This window comes from Eumetopias jubatus, unplaced genomic scaffold (genome assembly GCF_037043125.1).
Source record: "Eumetopias jubatus isolate StellerSeaLion01/CBP00866 unplaced genomic scaffold, mEumJub1_p1.0 scaffold_5, whole genome shotgun sequence".
In the NCBI taxonomy this organism is placed as follows: domain Eukaryota; kingdom Metazoa; phylum Chordata; class Mammalia; order Carnivora; family Otariidae; genus Eumetopias; species Eumetopias jubatus.
In genome coordinates this window covers 61,440,111-61,464,907 of record NW_028274811.1, presented here as the reverse complement: position 1 = coordinate 61,464,907, position 24,797 = coordinate 61,440,111, and the positions used below count along the sequence as shown (strand labels likewise).

The window sequence follows — 24,797 nt, the reverse complement described above, 5'->3', positions numbered from 1 at the left end:
GAAAAAAATGGCTGTGAGTTTTATGGGAATCTTCTGTACTACCTTCCTAATTTTTCTGTAAAGTTAAAATGATTCTAAAAAATATCTATTTAAAAACGAAGGAAAGGAAGGAAGGAAGAGGAAAGAAAGAAGAAAGAAAGAAAGAAAGAAAGGAAAAAAAGAAAGAAAGAAAGAAAAAGAAAGAAAGAAAGAAAGAAAGAAAGAAAGAAAGAAAGAAAGAAAGAAAGAAAGGAAAAGAAAAGAAAAGAAAAGAAAAGAAAAGAAAAGAAAAGAAAAGAAAAGAAAAGAAAGAAAGAAAGACCAGTTGTGGCTGGGACGGAGGAAGAAAGGGGATATATGATGTGAGATGAATTTTGAGAGATGAGTAGGGGCCTTGTAATGTGGGACTTATTGGACACATCAAGACTTTTTCTTTCTTTATCTGAAGAGCAATGAAAGACCTATAAAGTATTTTACACAAGGGACAAACATATCTTGCTTTGTGTTTCAGAGAGTTCTATTTGGCTGCAATTTGTAGAAAGGATTTTGCATTCTAGAGTGAATGCAAGTAGGCCAGGTAATAGATATTGGTAGCTTGGGCCAGGATGGTAATGGTGTAGACAGATTTATGAGAAATAGAGAATATATAATCAATAGAACTTGATAAATTGGTGTTCTTTTTGCCTTCTTTCTTTCTTTCTTAATCAGAGTTGCCAAAGACTTGTCTTTTTATTTTATTGGTTTTTTCTGTGAGTCAGCTTTTGATATTATCGATCAACTTTACCACTGTTTCTAACTCATTAATTTCCACTTTTTCCTTTATTAATTCCCTTAACCGCCACACAATATTACCTTTGGCTGATGGTCTATTCGATAGCAAGTCTGCTGGAATTGGCGTATCTCTCTGATGATGTGTGATATCTAGGAGAGAAACAATAACAACAAAAGCAAAGCAAAAGTATTTCCTTGTATTGCAACACATTCTTCCAGGCCCTGTGCACAAGTTGTCAGGCACTTTCTCCAGCAAAGTGCCAGAGCCCAGCCCTATCATTTTCTATGCCCAGCCAGGGCTTTCTTGCCCTTCAATGAGCCACATGAAATGCAAAGGGCAAGGAGATACTGACTTCACAATCAGGGGAACAGTTGGCCTAGGTGACCTCGGGTCCAGCAAAGGCAAGCTCTGGGTGTTACTGTCCTTGGGCTCCCCGTTCTAACTTGGTGCTCTGAACCCCGTTGTCCAGCAAGAAGCCTTCAGCATCTGTCCGTCACTGTTCCATCTCAGAAAGTCATCCCTGGAGCTTCATTCCCCACCCCTTTGCCCAGACCGCACGCAAGCTGCAATACCCCTGTTGAAAATCGCTTCAATCAGCCACAGCAGATATGAAACCCAGTGTCCCCCATCTCTTCCATCTCAAAATGAAAAAGCAAACAGTGAGCTCCGTGACTTAGCCCTTCTCTTTAAACCACTGCAGTCACTGAAACAGGCTGATGATGAAAGGACCACCTACCATTCTCATCTTGGAGAAATTAACAAGGCCTTCCTCAGTAAAGTTTGGTGTTCCCTCTTCAATAAACGCCAGGTCCGTCAGGTACATCCCCAGATAAGGAACAGCTGGGGGGTTACAGCTGCAAAACCAAGAGACACTGTTCTCAAGCGCACTCATGCAAATAGAGACTCCCTTCCCGTCTTTCACGGGAAGCAACCGTGTGGCTTCAATCCTGAAGAATAAAGCCTTTTAATTCCGTCTGCACAAGCACACTCATGATATTAAGAGTTTTCAATACATCTCATAACAGATTAGAAGAGCAAATCACAGCCTTATGTTTTACATGTGCTTGGGACGACGGCATGTTCGAGCAACAGGCTGCCTTACAGACGAAGACAGAGTCTGTGCCAGCAGCACTTGTCCGCAGTACTTGTAAACCGGCCGCACTTTCCCGGGAGTAAGAGCATGGAGGAACCTCCAAGAACTGGGGGGAAAAGTCAAGGTGATTAGAGCCCGTAAAGCTTGTATTCTGCTTTCGTTAGGATTTCAATGTTTTAGAAGGTACAGACCTAATGAATATCACCTCTGCATTCTAAAGTGATGGTTTCTTTGTTTTTGTTTTGTGAGGGGCATACCTTGGTCTTCTCAGAGTCAAGAGTGAGGAGGACATGGGCTTTTGAGCCAGAGAGAATTAACTGGGTCTGAGTCCTAGCATGACCACTTGCTAAGGGATGCTGGGCAAACTCTGCGAACCACAGTCTCCTCGTTGTGCTTAGATTAATAAATACCAAATCAAGAAACTTTTTATATTAGAAGATGGTTTGATTTTAGAGTAAAAGATGCTGATATTTTCTTCTTATTTGGGATAGTCTGCATGCCACCGGTATGTCCACAAGACACTTAACTGTATACGCACAGTCTTTCAAATGTAAAGAAAAATCAGGAAAATACCTAGATGTGGAAGTTCTTCCCCATTTGTTTTTCTTTTCAAAGCAAAGTAGGAGGTAGGCCACTATTTGTATACTGTATATATTTTAAAAATACATTTCTGAATTATGAATAACTTAATGATTAAGATAAACATACTTTTTAAGGGTTTCTCTGAGATTTTTAAATCTTCCTTCAGATGAAACAGTCTTCTGAAGCTTGTCCATGAGAGCTTTCGTCTGGAAAGAAACAAACAACTTAGCCTGTCATGAAAATACTCCTATGGTTTGACAAGATGGGTGAGTTACCAAGAGATCCTCACTTCCCTTCCATAGTGGCAGGTGCTGATACCTTTGTCAGACTGTTGTGATATGATTTTCAAAGTACAGACCGAATTTGATGTTAAAAAAAAAATCAAAAACATGTGGAGAAGAGTGACTATACTGTTCATTTAGCCAAAAAGAGGAAAATGTGTAGAAAAGAAAAAATGCAATGCACGAGAAATTAGGGACTTAAAGAATTGAAAAAGCACATGTTGACTTAGGGAATCTTAAATGAGAGGTCTCATGTCAGGTGGTTTTCACGGTGAATCTTTTTGGGTGTTAATTTCCAAATCATCAAGACACAGATTTGGTTGCTTGGCTGTCTTCTGCTACAAAACCTTTGTTTTGTGACCAACTTCCTCAACTTGTTAGAAAAGTATAACTGACATTTACCAAGAGATAAAACTGTTGTTGACATTGATCTGGAGTTTCTCACATGGACATGGGAGAATGGTAGGGCAGCCCTTGGGGATGATGACCCACTCCTAGTAATACCCATGCCCGGGCAGAATGGCAGGGAAAAGCACTTAGAATGCCCAGGTTGCGACTCCTCAGACTACTCTGTCTCAGTCTGGAAAGGAGCTGCATGCTTCATGAGAGCTTTCAGAATGACTCAAAGGGCTGCCTTCCCCATCCTGGTTCCTGAGGACTCTGAAAGAAGATAGCCAGCAAGGCCTGGGCAGGGGCAGTGGGGTCGGGGGATGGGATGGGGCCGGGTGGGCCCCCTGCCTGGCCCAGAGCTGGCCTTGGGCTGAAAGAAGTTGCACAACTGTAGTCTATCCTATAGCCACAGATCTAATTTGGTGGGCTCCCAACTGTACATTCTACCAGGCCTTCTGGATGTCTCCCAGCCTGGACTCAGACCTGAAGAAGAGACAGCTACAGAGCATATGGGGTGATGAAAGAGTCTGAAGCAGGGCATATCTGTAACCAGGCACTACCTACTGTGACTAGACCGAAGTCCTGGGCCTGGGACGATAGACCATTACCCGTTCTAAAGCCACTTTGAGTGACACATACATGTGATTGAAATGGTATATTCTACTTAATGCCTCTACAGGTAGTATATTCAAATTTGAAAAAAACATTTTAATATCAGTCTTATCACCCCTATTCTATAGTCAGTTACCCCTAAAGCCTCATCCTGAAAAGACATGGGTATCACGTAAGCCAACTACAGGGAAGGCCTAATGTTTTCTTTTCTTTTTTTTTCCTCAAGTTTTTATTTAAATTCCAGTTAGTTGACATACAATGTAATATCAGGCTCAGGTGTAGAATTCAGTGATTCATCACTTATGTACAATACCCACTGCTCATCACACCGGGTAAGCTCCTTAATGCCCATCACCCATTTAACCTATCTCCTCCCCCCTCCCCCGCCACCCCACCCCCAGCCCACCTCCCCTCCAGTAACCCTCAGTTTGTTCTCTATAGAGAGAACAAGTCTGTTTCCTGGTTTGCTTCTTTTTTTCCCCCCCACAATGTTCATCTATTTTGTTTCTTAAATTCCACAAGTGAATGGAATCATATGGTATTTGTCTTTCTCTGACTGACTTATTTTGCTTGGCATAACATTCTCTAGCTCCATCCACGTCATTGCAAATGGCAAGATTTCTTTCTTTTTTATGGCTAATATTCCGTGTGTGCGTGTGTGTGTGTGTGTGTGTGTATACATCCTGCATCTTCTTTTATCCATTCATCAGTCAATGGACATTGGGCTCTTTCCATAGTTTGGCTATTGTTGATAATGCTGCTGTAACCATCAGGGTACATGTGTCCCTCTGAATGGGTATTTTTGTATCCTTTGGGTAAATACCTAGTAGTGCAATTGCTGGATCATAGGCCTAGTGTTTTCTTAAAGAAGATTTAAGAATCCCTTGGTACCAACCTCAGATGAAAAAGGAAATAGGGGAAGGAAAATGAAAGAGAAGGCAGAGGACTGACTTACTGACCTTGATGAAGTGTGACAATGTGTGTGGCAGGATAATATGCTCTTTGTATCCAGTGTCCAGTGGCTAAGGCTACCATTGCCTTAGGAGGAGGCAAAAGCAAGCCACAACAAGGGCGTCACTGTCCAGTTTTTAGATTCTGATATAGCTGTTTGAAGCCCATTTTAAAAACAGTATTCTAACACCTATTCATCATCAAAGCTATCAAAAAACTAGGAAAAGAGAGTAGTTTCCTCAATTTTATAAAAGCATCTGCAAAATACCTGTAGCTAGCACTATCCTTAATGGTAAAAGACGGAGTGCTTTCCCCACAAGATTGAGAACAAGGGAAGAATGTCCTTTCTCACCACCTTTATTCAACATAGTATTGGAAATTTAGCTAGAGCAAAAACGCAAGAAAAGGAAATAAAAGGTGTATGAATTATGGGGCACCTGGGTGGCTCAGTCGTTGGGCATCTGCCTTCGGCTCAGGTCATGATCCCAGGGTCCTGGGATCGAGCCCCACATCAGGCCCCCTGCTCAGCGGGAAGCCTGCTTCTCCCTCTCCCACTGCCCCTGCTTGTGTTCCCTCTCTCACTGTGTCTCTCTCTGTCAAATAAATAAATAAAATATTTTAAAAAAAGGTGTATGAATTAGAAAGAAAGTACTAAGATAGTTCCTATTTATAAGTGACAATTGTCTGTGTAGAAACCCCAGGGAGTCTACCAAAAAAAAAAAGCTCCTAGAACTGATCAGTGAGTTCAGCAAGTTTGCAGATAGAAGACCAACACAATAAAAATCAATGACATTTGTACAGACTAACAATGAATGTGTGGAAACCAAAATCGAAACCACAGTAACACTTAAAATTTGTCCAAAGAAAATGAAATATTTGGGCATAAATCTAAAAAATTTACACAGGATTTATATTTTGAAAATTTCAAAATGCTGATTTAAGAAAGCCTAAAGAAATGGAGAGACAGACTGTGTTTGTGGACTGGAAGACTCGACAGAGTAAAGATGTCAGTTCTCCTTAAATTGACTGGTTTAATGAAATTCCAATAAAAATGTCAGTAAAGTTTTTTTAGACATAATTTTTTTACTAAAATTTATATGGAAAGTCGCAGCACCTAGAGTAGCTAAAATAATTTTACAATAAAGTGGGAGGGAGGGATATAGAAAGAACTCTCAGATCTCAAAGGTAAAAAAAAAATCCAGTCAAAAAATGAGCTGCAGACATTTCATTAAAGAGGATAAACAGACGGCAAATCAGCATATGAAAAGATATTTAACATCATTAGCCATTAGGAAAACGCAAATTAAAACAATAATGAGATATCAAAATGGCTAAAATAAAAAATAGTGATAACACCAAATGCGGGCAGGAATTTGGAAAAACCGTTCGTTCATACTTTGCTGATACAAGTATAAAATGGTACAGCCACTCTGGAAAAGAATTCGACAGTTTCTTATTCAACTAAACGCGCAATCGCTATGTGATCCAGCATTTGCACTCTTGGGCATTTATCCCAGAGAAAAGAAAACTTACAGTCACACAAAACCTATACGTGAATATGCACAGCAGCTTTATTTGTAACAGCCCCAAACTGAAAACAACCCAGATGTTCTTCAAGGGGTGAACGGGGAAATGTCCTCTATTTATACCACGAGTACTACTTAGCAATAAAAAGAAACAAAGTATTGATACATGAATGGATCTCAAGGGGATTTTTAAAAGGGCAATCTCAAAATGTCATCTACCATATGATTCCATTTATATAATGTCCTTGAAATGATGAAATTTTATAGAGATGGGAAACAGGTTTTTGGTTGCCAGAGTTAGGGAGGGGGCAGGGAGGAAGCAGCTATGGCTATGAAAAGCGTGGCAGGAGGGATCCTGGTCACAGCACTGTGTTGTAGCTGGACTGCAGGGGTAATGAAAGTGCATAAAAGTAAATACACACAGGCCCAGACGAGCATATATGTAAAACAGATCGTCTGAATAAGGTTAGTGGATGTTACCAATGTTAACTTTGTGGTTGGGATATGTTTTCAGCTACACCAGAGGTTACAATGGGGGGCACTAGGTGTAGGGTACAGGGGATTTCTATTATGTCTTCCAAACTGTACGTGAACCTACATGATCTCAACATAAAAAGTGTTTGCTTTTTTTTTTTTTTAAACAGTACTTAAAAAGCTGTGGTTTTTGTTTGCAAGGTCCAGGCTTTGATCACAGACAAAAGAATTTGCCTCTGGCACCAGGAGGACTTGGAGGAGTCTGGAAAATCCCCCCACCGCCCTTTAAGAGGGCCAGGGTAGTTAATCTACTAATGAAGAGTTAGCATGCACACCAGGGATCACGAGGGACAGGGCAGCCTGTAGGAGAGGGGCCAGTGGGAGCCAACGAGGGCTAAAGGGGAGGTGAGGTCAGCTAAGCCCCCCTGTTCCTGGGCAGGCCAGGCAGACCACACATACACCACACACGGGCAATTCACGGTGGCCTGCACCTGGGGACCAACTAGCAGAAGACCGCAACAGGAGACCAGCGGGTGTACACGGCCTCCCAGAAGCCCAGAGGAGCCCTCTGCAACACCTACCCACACCCAGGGAGAAGGCCAGGAGAAAGGGCAGCGGGGAGATTGTGATCTCATTTGAATCTTGAAAATATCGAATGAAAATAATAGGCATGAACAAGCTGAGTCCAATTAAAAGAAAACTGTGAAAGTTTCCGGCACACCTAAGTCTTTATGCCAAAAGGTTATTACATAAATGACAAAAAAAAAAAAAAAAAAAGCGAAAGTTGAAGCCCTAGGGCATTTATATGCTTACTTTGGGGAGAAAGAACTGGTCCGTGAGACACTGCTGTGTTCACTTGGGATCAACGTGCCTTCTCTAAATAATTTAGGAAACAACTCCTGACTGTCAACCGCACCATCTGAAGTTGGGCCCGAATATGTTGTAATGAATGCTATGGGGTCGTATTTGCTTTTCTTAAACTAACCAATTAGAAGTGCGCACGAGTAGAATCAATTAAGTGGTAAGAGCGCAGTAATTACCCACGTTGGCACCTTTCTTTGGCAACTGAGCTGCTCGATTCAGTTAATTATTTCCTAATGAGTAATATTTCATCTGGGCTCTGGGCTCCCGGCTTGTACTCTCAGCAGTGGGCTGTGTGGCACACTGCTGCTCACCTGCTTGGACACCTTGGCCCAGGTTTTCTTCAGCCTGTAGATGGCACTTCTGTTTAAGGCTGAGGTGATCTCCAGGACGCCATTGTAGTTGTGCAGGCATCGGCAAATGTCCGCCACGGCCACCCACTTCTCTATCGCGACGGTGCGGGAGCTGACATCGGCATAATTCATTATCTGGGACGCCACCAGGTTACTCATCTGAGACAACGGAAAAGCCAAGAGAGGCCAGCTAAGAGCCAAAGAAATGCATTCAGGCACAGCGCCTGGATCCCCCATAGAAATGCCAGGAAAGTAGAGTGCCGAGGGACATGGAGATCAAAGTCCACATTCAGAGACCAAACTTCCGAAAAGACTACAGTGTGTAGTAATAATAATAGCAAGAAACCAATGGGAACCTGTTCATCCTCACAGTGAACAGAGGGATTGTTTGCAATCAATGTGTTGAGGGAACAGGTCATTTTTTTTTAATCAGTACTTTTGATGAAGGAGTTATTTCCAGTAACTATTGAGGAAATGGAAAAGAATGAGCTAATTCCTGAAGAAGGCAACCTTTGCTGATGATGGGTTTCACTCCTTGGGGCCTCTCCACATGCTCCTTCGCCCCTGACAGGTGGGGCCCCAGGAAGCCCCAGGTACCACAGAAAAAGAAAAGACATTTACCCCCAATCAAATCAAACTCTAACCTGATCAGCCCTCAAGCCGGACACATTTAGGGACAGGGGAGGAGAGAACATTTATTCCTTCTTATCTCGCTGGGTTTTTTCCCACCAGAGTGAACAGGACCTATAGTGTTTCAAGGGTAAGTACTGTAATGCTATTAGTTGAAACCAAGAGAAAAAGAGGCAGTTGGCGCAGCTCAACGCTTAGAATATAGAAAGGACAGTTTAGGATTGATTACTAACGAAGGGAATGCAAGGTCTGTAATCTTACATCCATACGCTCAATCTGGTGAGTGCACCGATTCTCTGACTATTCCATAGGTATTTTAGATCTCACAGTGTCTCAGAATTATCACTGTACATAGTCATTAAAAAATTACTTTGTACTGAGCACCCAGAATGGACGTGGCATTCATTTAGGTTGTAAGAACAGGAAAAACAAATAATTCAGCATCCCTGACCTCAAGGCACTGAGCCTAGTTAGGCAGAAAGGTGAAGGGAGGCAGAGACAAACAAGTAAATATCACACAGTGAGAGGCAAAGCTAAGTCTGTATGGAGGGGTTTGAGGACACGGAGGTAGCAGGGGGTTATCTGGCCTAGTAGAGAAGAGGCATCCAGAAAGAGGTCATCCTGCTGCGAGTCCTAAAGGGTGAGAAGGAGTTAGCCACTGCTTTCCATCAAAGGAGGAGAACATTTGAAAAGGGACAGAGGTAGAAGGCCTGGTGTAACAGAGGCTCTGGCAGTCATCTGAGGAGCCCAGGGAAGCCACGAGAGAGACACAGATGCCCAGTATGCAGGGCTCTTGTAGGCCACGTTGAGCAGCAGGGACTGGATCTTGAAGGTGAGAGGAAGCCGCTGACAGAATTTTGTCATGAAAGGGATATAATTAGATTGGTCTTTCAGAAAAGTTATTTCTGTGACAACTGTGTAAAGAATGGGTTTGGGGGCAAGGAGAGGACAGTGGGGGTAGTGAGGTAGGAGCTCCCCGAGAAAAGGATGAAAGGTCAAATTAAGGTAATGGCAGTAGGAAAGTAGGGGGGAAAAGGTCCGGGACATATGTAGATTTATATATTGGGGAGTGAGGTGGGGTGGGTGACAGACGAGTCAGAGATGACCTCTAGAGTCTGTGTTTGGGTGAGTGAGCGTGCGGTCTGGGCCACTACGCAAGACTAAGGACAGAGCATAAGATGAAGAAGGAGGCTTGGCAGGTCTGGGGAGTACTAACGATAAGAAACTCCACTTGCAATCTGTTGAAGAATGCACAGTGCAAGCCGTCATCCGAGTGGAGACGTGAGGGTCTGGAACCTGGGATGGAACTGCTCATTTGCGTGTTCATTATACCCAAGTGTGTGCATGGCACAGACAACAGAAGCTGGTTTTCTGCAGCAGGGGCTCTGCTTCTCAGAGAGTAGCCTAGAGAGGTCATGTGGCCCGTCCTCTAGGCAGCGGTGGCATGGATGTTCCCCATGTGATAACCTTCACTGGGTATATACGTACTCTGCAGGTACCCTGCACAAAGCACTGTCTTGGGAATCTACACTGTGGTTTTGTATTGTGAGGCTGAATGACTTATTAATTTACCTACAGGGAAGTTCATAGTCTTTTTTTTTCTTTTTTAACATCATCATTATTCCTTTTATTGTCTTTTCGTAGAACTGCCTAGATAGGCCTGAAGATGCTCCCACATATGTGGTTCCGCCAAAGGATGAAAATCATTAGAACAAAACCAATTAGGAGTTGGTGGGTATAAAGGCAACTCCATCCTACTGCTGGAGAAAAGCGGAGCAGGGAGATGGACCAACAGCTGGTCACCATTGTGCACAGTTGTGGTAACACTGTAATTATGCTCAAAGGGGTCCCTTCCAACCCTGGAATGCATATGCACTGAATGCTCAGTAATAATGAGGATGATTTGTACCAACCCAAACTTACTGTCACCAGCACCACCGGGACCAGTGACACATGTGCTATTACAACTCGTCAATGTATGACCACGAAGTAATGATGATTATGATAACAATAATAGCCACAATCTATGCATTATTGAGGACTTACCAGACTTGGGTACCATCAGAAGTGAATCTCTTATGTCCGGAAGTTAACTGGAAGTTATTACATCACTATGAGCTCTTAGAGAAGATTTAAGCTTTTTTTTTTTTAAACCTTTCCTCAGTTTTGTTTAAAAAGTGGGGGGCACACTTGCTTTATTTTAGAGAAGGAATCTTAAGACCCTGATACTCAGCTCCCTATAACATGCCCAGGTTTTATTTTTATGGTTACTCACATCATTGAAGTGTTGGCTGGTTTTCATAATGTAAGGTGTTCTTTCATTTTTATCCAGCTTCATCCACCCCTGCCCAAGAAATTCTCTGTAAGTTCAAAACAGAACAGAAAACCAATTAAGTTTTTAAAATGGTGTCTATGATCCTGAACAATGAGTATGAATATTATTTGCATTAAATTTGACCATCTCAAATGAATTTTGGCTCATCTCTAGTATTTTGCCACTCGATGCCAAAAAGAAAAAGATTTTTCAATTTCCACCTTTCTCTTATAAATGTTTGGAACTTTGTCCTTACTAGGATCATGATAAAGGCTTCTCTGAAATGGGAACACAATGACCAACACAAGAAGAATAAAGACATTAAGTACTAATTCAGGAACCAAATTATTTTCCCTGGATCAGCTTAAAAAAATTTTAAGCCTTAGCAGAAGGACTGAAAAATCCATCACTACCAAACATGTTAATCACAAACAACATGTGTTCCTCCACTTTGCTCTGATATTCTCTAGGACGATGTCAAATCCACGAGCAGGGATTTTCCTTTGCTCTCCCCAGAGCCCAGAACAGGACACATGGGGAAGGCGTGTAACACTGTTGTTTCCACTTCATATGGGGAAGGCATTAACAGTGGTAGGAGCTCAGCCTGCTGGAAGGTCTATCTTCTGAATAACATCCCTGTTCCCTCACTTCACTCATGAGCAGCCCACCAGACCACAGCAAGCAACGGACAGGCAAGTTGGTACATAGAGGAACTGTTCTGTATAGACATGAAAAAAATAACCTGAATTGAAATTACTCTGACACGGTCTTAATCCAGAAATGTTGAGTGAGTCCCTGCAAAAGGTTTTTTGTTCCTCTAAGTTCCTGCAAGGCTGCTGGATATAAAGGTGTGGGAGTTCCACAGATGAAAATAATGGGTTGATGTCCAAGCCAGCAGGGAGGAGAGGAGAGGAAGGGAGAATCCCAGGAAGAGACTGACCATAGGGGTTTGGCCTTTGCTCTTTCCCTTCCTCCACAGAGGTCATGTTCATCTCCCCCACTGAATCCCCACTGCACTAGACACTGTGGGTTTTTTTTTTTTCCTTAGAGGGAGAGAGAGAGAAAGAGAGAGAAAGAGTGCAAGTTGGGGAGGGGCAGAGGGAGAGAGAGAGAGAATCTCAAGCAGGCTCCATGCCCAGTGCAGAGCCTGGAGTGAGGGTTGATCTCACGACCCTGAGATCATGACCTGAGCCAAAATCAAGAGTTGGACGCTTAGCTGACAGAGCCCCCCAGGTGCCCCATGGCACTGTGGTTTCTAACTCAAGTCTTCAAGTAGTCACTGGGTTCATTTGGATGGCCAATAGGCCACATTTCTTCCCCGCCAACCTTGCTCATGGGTAGAGACGGGGAGAGTGAGAAGATACAATGCCTATAGAAAAGCCAGCAGGGGCATCTTCTGGCCCTGCCCCTTACGCCTCTCTAACGTAGCTGTAGCTCTGACCACCCACTGCCACGCCTGACCCCTCCATCATCATGATGGCCTCTTCTCTACCTACAATGTGGGTCACATTTGTATCTCTTGCCCAGCCCCTCCTTTACCCTCAACTTAGCTCTTTCGAGGACATGGGCCAACAGTTGTCATTTGTCCAAACAAAGGCCTTGCTTATGGAGCTCCTGATTGTTGCAGCGGGAAGGGGCTAGCGCGCTCCCTCATGCTCTACGTGAGAAGGTTGAAGCGGTGATAGGGACACTCATCACGGGGCAGCTTGACGCGGCACAGGTCAGCTCCGCACACACCCCGGGGAAAGCTCCGTCTCGGGAATCCATCTACATGTTGTAGAGTCTCAAAGCTCAGCAATACTTGTTGATTCGTGGAAGCAGGTGAGTAATTGTAGCAGAATTTACAGATTTTACCCATCCTCAGTGCTTCTCAAAGTATAGTCTTAGATCACGCAGTAGTGTCTGGGATTCTCATGGAAAATGCCATTTCCTGGACCTCAAACCTACTAGAATCCGAATCTCTGGAGGGGATACCTAGGAACGTACATTTTTAACAAGTTTCCTGAAGGATTTTTAATTACCATGCAGTTTGAGAACCTCGGTTGCAGCCATATGGAGGTTCCAATACTGCAAGGATGTGAGAGTACAAAGAAATTCACATTCCGGGGGAACCGCTGAACATAAAGAAACATAAGAGTAACCATCCTGAGAGTCCCCGGTGTTTCCAAATCAACATTTCTAACATAAACTGGGACCAAAAGGCATTGACGTCGGACCAAACCATCGTAAGATTAAGACTCACACCTCTGTGCACCCACAACTGCCTTAGGAATAATGGCAGCGCTAAGCCCACAGGTCCTGCCTGAGGGGGTCTGCAGCTGTGGGGCCGCACTCACTCATAGGGAATGCTTCTGAAGACGATGTGGTCCAGGAGGGTGATCTGCTCGGCCAGCTCCATGGCTGACAAGGTCTCAAAGCACTCAGCCTTCGGACAGTCTGTCTGCAAGAGAGGAAGGGGGGAATGACACACACTGACAGCAGGTGCCCGCAGCCACTCAAGGACAACGTCCATCAGAGATTCTAGCTATGAAGAAAATGGCAGAAAGCTCAGAAATATCAGCCAACATTAACAGCCTGGACCAACTGCTAACCCCCGAGTTGAATTTAGGTCATCGCACCGGGCTTCATTGAAAGAACTGCAGTCAAGCGCCCGGTTATCAGTTACGGGCATAACACCGCTCACCTCTGAGAAGTAGTTTGCACATAACTGTGCTGGATGAGACCATGGCTGCACTTACCAGTTGAATTATATCCTCTAATTTTAGGTGGATGTCATCTTGATCGTCTTGTGAAAGGGCCCTAAAAAAGAAAAATCAGAATATCCTCCATGAAAAGAAAACAGACATGCCAGGAATGAAAGGACCATGTGCAGTTTGGATTTCCCTGACTGGGAAGCGGGAGGGTTTGGGTCCACCAGGCTGTGCCTCCCACTGGAGAGGCTACAGAGACATGAGCTGGAGGTGGGAAGTCGAAGAAACAGGAAAACATGCACGTTAAAGGCACAGGAGGATCATCGGGAGAGCTGGGTTATCCCAGGGAGCCAACTTGTTCCATACAAGGTGGTAAATATAACACCCACCATTCATGCGAGCCTGAGGGGGAGCTGGTGTGCTCTGGGCCCGTGAGAGGATCTGGGCCGTGAGTTCGGGCGTCCCGCAATACCATCAGTTGGGGATCCTAACAGGCCTGAGCACCGCATCCACATTCCTCCAGCCCCTACCCTGGCCCTGCCCTGCTGATGCTGAGGCAGAAGATGCAGAGCCACTCCCTCCTTGCACACACACAGACCAGAAGCTCAGGCGAGTTCCTGGAGGGCAAGAATTTGAACAATGCCAGGCAGAAGCCAGCAGGTTAACTCTTCTCCCTTGATTCCCAGATGGCCTTTCCTGAGATACATTTGGTGCAATAGCCACACACACACACACACACACACACAGCTATTCAGCTCTCAATATTTTTTTTCCAGTGATGACTGACTGAATAAATACATAAGTTAATTAATCCTGAAGTGGGTGCCGGTTTCAGAGTGGGAGTGATATTTCATGTCCAACGGAAGTTCAGAGTCCAGGAGAATGATACGGATTATATAACTTACCATCTGGGCCAAGCATTTTAAGTTTTCCAAAATGAAGGCACAATCACATTTTAAAAGTACCGAAATGTTTCAACAGTCCCAAGCCACACAGCCTATCTGCTGGAGGAAGGTAGTTTTCAAAGAAATAATGACGCGATGTTCCGCGGTGCTCTGAATTGATGAAAACAAAACCACCTCCCCTCAATAAGAGGAAATCAACAGAGATGGGTTAGTGTATACCCACTACACACCAGCCATGTGTGAGCCATCTGACATACACTCTCTTGTATCATCAAAAATCCCTTCAAAGTAAGCATTCTGATCTCCATCTTACAGATGAGGAAACCAAAGCTCAAAGGAACTAACTTGCCCAGGGTTCGGTCACTTGAGCCCTCGCTTGTCTCAGGCAGGTGTATAAAGGCACCTCTTCAAGGAGCCAGCACAAATCACATCCAAAAAAGTCCAGTCTCTTCCCTCTATCTTCCTCTCTTACAAAAGCTCTTGGCTGTTTACCAGAATAAAGATTCCTTCTAGATTCAAGGAGTGACTGTCCTCTTGTTAGCAATGAACCGTATCATTTGAGTGTGGAAAGAAATATTCATCAGATGATCAAAGGCAGATTAAGGTGAGGAAAAAATAAGCAGATACAAGTTTTTCTCCAAAGACTGTTAAATCACACTTAAGGATTACACATAGGGGATAAAAGGGACTCTTTCCAAAGCTCTTGTCATTCTTTCCAGGGTAGTCTAGGTTCCTGTAGAGATCTCAGTGGCCACATAACTATGTGTACCCAAGGAAAAGATTTTTTTTTTTTTTTTAAATGAGGCTGGGCAATAGTTTTTCCCTGGAAAGAAGTGGTCAAGAAGTTAGTTAGCTTTTATCAAATGTTCCTTTCCCCAGTTGTCTCACGCTAATGTTCCAAGATGCATTCTGGTCTTATTAAATTATCTAATGTTTTCTCTTTTCCCAAATGCCTGTTGATGCTTCTTGGGGCTTTGTGAGGTTTGTGGGTCACCTTTTTATGACTCGAACCCACTCCAGCTGCCCACCCATGAAGTCATTGTTTGTTTGTTTGTTTTTCATTTTATGGCATGTTAGTTGTTTACCATGATTTATGTCTACATAGATTCAGAAGCCGGCTAGTCAGACAACGTTGGGGAGGAAGTGGTATTTTAGAAATAGGAAAGTCTTGGGGTGCCTGGGTGGCTCAGTCGTTAGGTGTCTGCCTTTGACTCAGGTCATGATCCCAGGGTCCTGGGACTGAGCCCTGCATCAAGCCCCTCATCGAGCCCCACATCGAGCCCCACATCGAGCCCCGCATCAGGCTCCCTGCTCAGCAGGAAGCCTGCTTCTCCCTCTTCCACTCCCCCTCTCTCTCTGTCAAATAAATAAATAAAATCTTTTAAAAAAAAGAAATAGAAAAGTCTTGAGCAGAGGTTTTTAGTCACAAACAAGACAAAAACTATGCATGCTAATTAAATTTCTTCATCATAAACCTACCCCTGTGAGACTGTGTGAGACAGAAATGGCTTATTATTGGAAGCTTTCAGTTTCCTGTATAAATGTAATATATGTTTAAATACATTCATGTTTCTATCTCATACAGCTTGACTGTCTATACATCTCTAATGTCAAGGCTACATTTAACTACAATGTGATATGTTTTTCTCTCTCACAACTATAACCTGTATTCACTGGGAGGTATGTTCACAAATTTTGCCTTAGATGGGAAGGCCCCTCTACCTCTGGCCCAGTTCCAATCAAGGATGGATGTGCTCCTAGTCTTTTGACTGCCTTTGTGCTTTGATGGACACTCCAGGATACTTGGGTTTCTCTCACATCTCCCAGCCGACATGATCAGTTAAGTATCTGTGCGTTTATAATGAAATGCCAAATAAAACATTTAAAAGGAAACGGGATTATTCAAAGTCCTGTGACGGGAAAAGTCCTCTGTCAACAGTAGAAATCAGATAGGCTTAAAAACGAAGCCAAGAGAAATTGGCCTCTGTCCACAGACTGGTCCACACTCTCTGGGCTGCCTGCTTGCTACTGAGACCAGCTGGCATAGCCCCATGCCTATGCCTCGTCTCTGCTCCTCCTCAATTTGTGAATGGTTTAACTGCTTTTTGCTTCACTTGCTCGGACCTGCCAGACCATCCTTTGCTTTCTTGGGCATGGCTTTTCTTCCTTCCAGACTTACTTGAGCCCATTGCTACCTATGCTCTGACATATTTTTTTAAAAAGTCAGATGTCCACAAATGCATGGAAATCTTAAGTACTAAAATCTCCTGGTTTTGGTTGGAAATAATTCCCTGTTTGTTTCCAAATTAAGAAATAAATTAACAGAAACATCTTTGTAATTTTCCACATAATTACTATTTTATATAATTGTCATATAATTATTAAATAATCCTTTTGGTTTCTGTTTCTTTCTCATATACTCCATGATGATATTTTTTCACAAAGAGATTTCATGAATGATGACACTCCATCAGTGATGGTTATATCAAGGTCTTACTTCCTACTCTACTTTCTAATTGTTCTGACATGATTTAAAAAGTATAAATATGTAAATGTCGTACATAGAAACACAAGTATCTGTATGATAAGTTAGCAAAAACCCTGATAAATTAATGTATCATTTATTCCTCCTATAATCACAATCTTGTGTGCTGGCACAGGGACCCTTAAACTTGGTGCAGGTGGAATGACTTGGCAGAGGGACTTCAATCAAAGATCATGAGTTTTCTTGCACCAGGATTTTTTTTTTTTGCATAAATCTGTTCACTCACTTGTTGGGAAGATAAGTTAGTGCCTCCGAGACCCACCTGACCCAACTGGGACTCAGGGTCTGGCTGTTTGCTCAGCTAATGCACTGGTGACCCCACGGGTATCTGTCCGCTTTAGTTGATATGCTCAGGGCTAAACAGAGACTTTTGTTTGTTTTGGCCTCATGGGAAGAAAGATGGTCAGAGGTAGGAGAATGGATGACATAATATCTATTCCCTACTTGGCTCAGTGGGTGAATTTTGAATTGTTATGGTGAAAGATGTAGAACCCAGGAGCCAAAGGAGCTATTTTCACGAGAGACCAAGACTCTGGATTGAGTGAGGCTGCTCTGGGGCCCCTGTGGCTCAGGGATGGGGCAGGTGGCATCTTTGTCAGCTTTTTGATAGGGAAATGGTGGCTTTGGAGGACTGTCAGTTAGCATTCTTGACAGAAACAACGGTGGCACTGATAAGGTCTCTCCCTCAAGCTGTGTCCGGGGCAGTGAGCTTGAATAAAGATGCTGAGGCAGAAAAATGACTGGATTTGTTCCTGAGCACACATTTCTTGGGACTTTTGGAACACTTTGGGAAGACTCTGCAAGGGATCAGAAGTGTGGATGGGCAGCTGGGAGCAACCCATCAGTAGAACTGCTTTTTTGTTTTGCTTTTTACTTTTTTTCTTTTACTAAATAGCAAGTGGGTTAGAACTATAGTTTCTTTTGTAACAACTATATTGAGATATAATTCCCATGTCAAATAATTCATCCACTTGAAGTGTACATTTGAATGATTTTTTATTGCATTCATGTCTTTGTGCAATATTAAATTGGCTTTTAATGTTATTATAATCTCTTTTGTATAGACAAGGTGATGAAGCCTAAGGAAAGTTGAGTTTGACTAAGACCTACCTTGGTTTTACTTATGCCATATTGCCTTGTCGGAAGAAACTACTTTTCCTAAGAGCTACTGTCAGAGCTAATAATAATAATAATAATAAGTGTAGCAGTAATACGAGTGCTACTTATGTTTCAGGCATGTGTTAACCTCTTTGTACATACTGTTTGATATAATCGTCACAACTCAATAGTAGATGAAAACAAAGCCACGTCCCCTCAATAAGAGGAAATCAACAGAGATGGGTTAGTGTATACCCATTTTATAGTCTCATTTTATAAATGAAGGAACTTGACAGCTGTAAGTGGCTGAACCAAGATTATACCTGTGAATCCTGCAAAAGTGAGAATCAGACTCTGCTTCATGTCATGCACCCAGCTGTACCATCTACTAAAATTTCTATTTCTTATCGATCCCACACCTCTAATTCTCAGGTCATTTACTCAACAAAAAGAATCTGCACATCTTAAGCCTGATAAATAATAAGGGCCTGGAATGGTAAATAGGATACATCTTAAGGGCCAACTCCAATTAATGACATGCCAGTTAACAACGGAGTTCTGAGCTCACCCAGCAGTGTTGGCAGAAAGCCCTCAGGATTGATGGGTAATGTATGGTCTGGGTGTTGTGAGGGGACGGGCAACATGGGCTTTCATATTTGCCAACCCTGAGAGTCTTTCCCAGTCTGAACATCCTCACTTCCCTGACGGCTGTCCAGTCAAATGTCCCTGGGGGCACAAACTTCTAGAAAGCAGTTTCAAAATATCAGCGTTTGAAATACAAACAGCATAATAAACTGTTTATATAAAGAAAAGAGGAATAGAAATCATTTACATACCACTCATCCAACTGAAACCAGGCTTTATCTGAAAATGTATTTATGATTTTAAAGTCTGAAAATAAACATAGTAACAGAGGCCCTAAGCTTATTTAGGTGTCTTCACAGGGTAGACAAAGTGAAGAGGGCCCTTAATAGATTACCTAGAGTTGCTCTAATAAAGTACCACAAACTAGGTGGCATAAAACAACAGAAATTTATTGTCTTAGAGTTCTGGAGGCTAGGAGTTCAAGATCAAGGTGTCAGCAGGGCCCTGTTCCCTCTGAAACCTGTAGAGGAATCCTCCCTTGTGTCTTTCTAACTTTCAGTGGTTTGCGAGCAGATGGTATTCCTTGCCTTGTAGCTGCCTCACCCCAGGCTCCGCTCCATCTTCCCATGACATTCTCTGTGTCTCTCCCTGTCTTCCCATGGCCATCTTCTCGTAAGGACACCAGTTATATTGGATTAGGGGCCCATGCTACTCCAGTATGACCTCATCTTAATTAATTACATCTGCAATGACCTTATTTCTAAAACAGAATCACATTTTGAGGTACTCAGGGATAGAATGTCAACATATCTGTTTTGGGGCAGACACATTCCACCTGCAAGAGCCCCTAGACCAAAGAAGGTCTGGTGATGGGATCCTGAATCACTTTTGAGTCAATTGTTAAGATGCTAGACCAAAATCCGGCATCGCTGCATTAGAGAGTGACTTCCAAAAACATGGTAGACTGAGCTATGGTGGACTCCCCTCTATACAGAATTCTGGATAACAAAGAAACAATATAGTCAAAGTTAGAAGAAAGAAAGGACTCTTTTCAGAGATTATAAATGAAGATGGAACTAGAAGCCAGAATGGTAAAGGGCTACCAGGTGAAGCAGATAGATGCTGGGCTTCCCATCCTTAAGTAGGGATGGCCATGAGTCGGGAGGAAACTGTAACTGAAATGTCTAGTCCTCCTGTAAAGCAGACTAGAAAAACATCCACCCATGAGTTCAAGAAGCTATAGGAGAGCTTATTACCTGCTGGGATGCTGGGTGTAATGACAGCCACAAACAGTCTCTCGTGGGAAACCCAAAGTTCAAGCTTTGATCACACCTGTGAGCTTTTATACAACCTACATGATGTGGGAATCCCAACGTGAGAAGTTGTCAGTAAAACTGGTCTAGGACCGGTGAAGCAAGCCGGAGAAAACACGTAACTCCTAGAGGGTGGTACATCCACAAACCAGGAGCACGGGACTTGTGCAGAAATGCTACTGCCCTGCTCATAAACACGAGCTTATGGTCAACAACTAGAACCGAGGGCAGGAAAACCACCTCTCTCTGCAGTACCCGCTGGGGATGCAGGAGAGGATCCTCAAGGCACCCCCCCCTTTTCACTTGTGGTTCTGCAGGAAGCCACTGTCTGCCCACATGGATGGGAGAAACTGCACTCCTGCATGCCACGCAAGTTACGTCGCCCAGGCCAAGTCCGCCCAGGCCAAGTCCGCCCAGGCCAAGTCTGCGCCTGAGGCCGCAGACGCCAACCTGCCCCCCAGAAAAGAGAAGATGATACGTCACTCTTTGTGGTGACAGCAGTCTCCTTGCTGCCCCCAGGAGTCTAAGATGCATCTTCCTGGTCTGATAGGATCTTATTTTCTAGAATATCACACGAATCAACCAATGTCATTAGGAGGCCCCTGCAACTGCATTTTACCTCAGGATATTCGCCGTGGCTTTCCTTTCCTGGGGAAGAAGGTCTGGGTCTCGCAAAACTTCTTCTAGTAAATTGAGGACATTCATCTTTAGTTCATTGTTGAGTTCAAAATCCTATAAAATAAAATGCATCTTGTGAAGTTTTAGTTGCGAAGGTTTTAGCTCCATGATACGTGACACCATTTCTCATGATAAAATCCCTAGAAGCTATGTATGCAAATTAAAATATATGGACCCTAGGATTGCTTTTCCCACCAGAAATCTTGAGTTCATTGTTTTGGGATGGGGTCCTATTGTTGGTATTTCTGACAGGCCCCCAGGGGGCTGGGAAAATTCCTCAAAGGTATAAAAGCTTCCCTTAGCCTGAACCACTGTGCCTCCTCCCCACGTTTACCTCTACTCACCTTTCACGTCTAGGAGGTGATAAACTTTCTCCCAGGAGCTTCTTTATTAAATCCAATGGGATAAAGGGCTTTGCTTTGATGCTCCCATGGTACCCCTACCATAACCTGCTATATTGTAAAGGCTGAAATAATGGTCTGGTTTCCCACTGGACCATGTAAGTGGTACTGAACCGAGATCAGTAACTGGGGCATTGCAATAGCTCAAAAAAAGATCTTTTGCAAGAATAAAATCTGTCATTTGGGCAGTGACTTGAACTAAGAACTTCAATACAGGTATGTTAAGGGCTAAAGAATAAATGACATTAACAGACTGATGGGGGCATCAAGCAAGCCCAGGAGTGAGATTGAAGGGGCACCCACTGGGCAAAGCTGGGACAAGATGAGCATCAAAATGAATCATGAGAGTGATAAGTAATAACCAACTGAATCAACACAACCTGTAAATCCCTACTGATCCTCACAAAGACATAAAAAGATAAATACAGAAAGAGGGTGGAAGAGAAACTTTTCTTTATAGTAGAATTCCAACTAATAAATGCAAAGAAATAAAAGAGTTAGAAAAATCACCACTTTGCCCAAAGCAGTAATAACTGGTCAGGCAACTGAGCAGATGCTGAAATTTTTTGGGAATCAGAATTAATAGTGTCAGAGTACCCTCCCGCCCCTGCCAGAAATGATTTGTTAGTTACAAAGAGAGACTCTGGCAGACGTCACCTTAATAAAGTGATCCGTTACCATCACCAATAACGGACCAAGCGCACATCAGGTACCTACTAATGTGATGCTCTGTGAAAATCATCAGTTATTTTTTTCCCCAAAATGCATCATCTTACATTTGCATTGTGAAGAAGCATTGTGCTCTTCAAAAATGTTAATGCATTGGAAGACAAAGAAAAACTGGAACAGTTCCAGTTTAAAGGACACCGAAGGAACCACAAGGATGCAACATGTGAATCTGGATTAGATCCAGGATCAAGGGGAAAATGCGAAAAAGGCATCACTGGGACAATTGGCAAAAGTTGAGTCAGGACTATGCACTAGTTGGGAATGTTATCAATGTTAAATTGTCCTCAATTTGATCATTTTATTGAGGCTGTTTAAGAGCAGGTCTTTGTTTGGAAGGGCAGGGAGGAGGTAGAAAGAGAGAGAGAGAAAGAACACAAAAGTGGTGAGCATGTTAAGTTATTACGAGTGACCGCAGATGGGTATCAGTGTTCTTTGTCTTTTCTGGCATCTTACTCTTGATTTGAAATTTTTAAAGGTAAAAAGTCTGAAAAAGAAGTAAAAAGGTAACATCATGTCCCTTGCACTCTTTTATTAATGCATTCTTATGATACACCGACAGGCAGCATGCTGGGATGGTCAGGTTTTCAGAGATGAACTGTATGCTGCTAAGTCCTGCTTTCAAGGTCCTTACTCTGATAGACTATCTTTCTATGTGCAGGCGTGAACGTGTATTTTCCCTCCTACATAAAGTGACGCCTTGTAACTACATCTTAACTTTAAGGAAAATAATTTTGAAGCACTGACATTCTGAATTCCTTTAAATGATTAGAGAAAATATTGCTAATTAGAATGAATCCAGTAAAAAAAAAACAGCACACATTTCCTATTTTAGTAAATTAGGGGCAAAAAGGTCCATAATTTCACAAATTGCAGACAATGCGACAGTCTGCCCTAATTTGACTTGGATATTCTTGTATCTCAGTTGGGTGGAGAAATGTGTAACAAATTTTTCTCAATATTTCGCTTTTACTGCTTGACAATCAGTACCATTTCTTTGGAACAGCGGGCGGAGAGTCTGCTTCTCCTTCTACCCCTAACCCCTGCTCATGCGCTCTCTCAAATAAATAAATAAAATCTTTTTTAAAACGTATGCAAGGAAAAGAGAGTAATATCTTCTTACTGTTTTATTTGTCCAACCCCTCCCCCATTTCAAGGTGAAGGGAATATTTGCAAACAGCTAATAACCTCACTAACTTCAATCCCTGAGCACTACCAAAGGATTTCTCAGCCATCAGGAGTCTGTTTCCTTAATGAATATTGGTATTTATTGGTGAGATGATAGAGTCCTCCTGTAACTGTGTCAGTCTCTAATGATGCCCATCATCTGATGATAAGTGGTTTAGTGTGAAGGACATCAGGCCAGTGTTTGGACCTTGCTGAGGGATAATTAGCAGTTTCATCAACAAGCTCCATTGAGTACCTACTGTGCCCCATCCTGGGCTCAACAGGGGAAACAGTTCTGAGACCCCAGGAAAGCAAGATGTGTCAAAGGTCTTGTTAAGGAAAATAAAACATCATTTTATTATTCTGAGCTCTGGAAAGACTAGCCTGAGAGAGACCTTTGAAAACTCGGTGGAATCTGACCAGACAGTATTTGAGGCATGATGAAAGTTACAGGTGAGCATTTGCTCTGCTGATGATGTAGCTGAGGTAAAGCACATTACCCAATGATGGCTGAGTACGAAGTGTAAGAATTCTCACGCATAGTTTCCCTGACATCTGCACAGGTTTTTCCCATGTTCAGAGTGACATGCTGTGCATGATTTCAGTTGTCCCTTGGCTGATCCAGGAGCAGACAAGGCAGGAACCTATGATCTTGGGTCACACATGGGCCACTGAGGCTGAAAGGATGTGATCATAAGGAAGGAGGTACCACCGAGCAGACAAAAACACAGGTCGTCCATTTGACTCTGGTAACCTGCACTCCTGTCTGATAGTATGCCCACGAATCAGTGCATTTTCTTTTTTTAAAGATTTTATTTACTTGAGAGAGAGAGAGAAAGCACAGAAAGAGAGTGAGAGGGAGAAGCAGACTCCCTGTTGAGCAGAGAGCCCCACGTAAGGCTCGATCCCAGGACCCTGAGATCATGACCTGAGCCAAAGGCAGATGCTCAACCAACTGAGCCACCCAGGCGCCCCTTACCACAGATTCTAATGTGGTAGATCTGGAACAGAGATACTTTTCTAATGAGCTCCTGGGCGATGCTAATTACACTTTCAGTAGCAAGACTTTGCCATTGTTTATTTTTTTAAATTCATGCAAAAAACAACTCCTCAAAAACTGACTAAAAAAAAAAAATTCTGATTCCTCTGATGTACTACGTAGAATGCAAAATTTTCTTTTTACCAATGCATGTAAAATGCAGAATTGGCCGTTTGAAAGTCCCTATTCAAAACGTAGTAGCTACTACTTCAATAGAAATCTGGAGCAGCTAAAAGGCACTTGCCCTATTTAAATCCAGAGGTAGATTATTCATAATAAGTCTGCCTGACAGCCATTTTTAAATTATCTGGAATCTAATTTTTGGTCGCATTTCCTCAGGCCCTGAAATGAGAAATGAGAATCCTCCCGGGGGGGGGGGGTGGGGGGTGGGGAAGAACACCGGCTCCTTCTCGGAGGCAGCAATCGGGGCGCCCACGAGATGGCGCTCCTGGGTCGTCCGGCTCTGCAGGAGTCCGCACCGCCTTTCTCCTCGGAGCTGGCGGGGGGCCCGGCACAGCGAGGGGGCCCTGCGCGGGGAAGCTGCCTGCTGTTGGGTATCTCACGGCCCAGATCAGCTAGCCGTGCGCGTCCAACAGGACCTGACGCAGTCACCCAAGCCATCCCAGCAACAGCTTATGTAGGTTAGTTTTTGTTTCCCAGTGTTTGAAGCGGAGATGAGGAGACAGATCAGAAAGAAGAAACCACCCTGCTTCCAAAGGTGCAGAGCCCGGAAAATGGGAGACTTTTACATTTCGGTCTCTAAAGAGGAGACGATAGTTCTTATTCCTTCAACAGTTCCTGAGCACCTCAGTTTATGACTTGGCGGGGTGGG

At 43.3% G+C, this 24,797-nt stretch overlaps 1 protein-coding gene across 1 annotated transcript in view; it reads right to left on the bottom strand.

Moving 5' to 3' along the window:
* Positions 1 to 24,797, bottom strand: part of RASGRF2 (Ras protein specific guanine nucleotide releasing factor 2) — a 225,033-nt gene that overhangs the window by 3,103 nt on the left and 197,133 nt on the right. Inside the window, exons 19-26 of the mRNA XM_028114573.2 lie at positions 20,574 to 20,686; positions 13,557 to 13,617; positions 13,155 to 13,258; positions 10,780 to 10,864; positions 7,836 to 8,033; positions 2,553 to 2,632; positions 1,488 to 1,605; positions 832 to 900 (exon numbers count right to left, since the gene is read on the bottom strand). Coding sequence (XP_027970374.1) covers positions 832 to 900; positions 1,488 to 1,605; positions 2,553 to 2,632; positions 7,836 to 8,033; positions 10,780 to 10,864; positions 13,155 to 13,258; positions 13,557 to 13,617; positions 20,574 to 20,686 — 828 coding nt within the window. The remainder of the gene's footprint in view (positions 1 to 831; positions 901 to 1,487; positions 1,606 to 2,552; positions 2,633 to 7,835; positions 8,034 to 10,779; positions 10,865 to 13,154; positions 13,259 to 13,556; positions 13,618 to 20,573; positions 20,687 to 24,797) is intronic.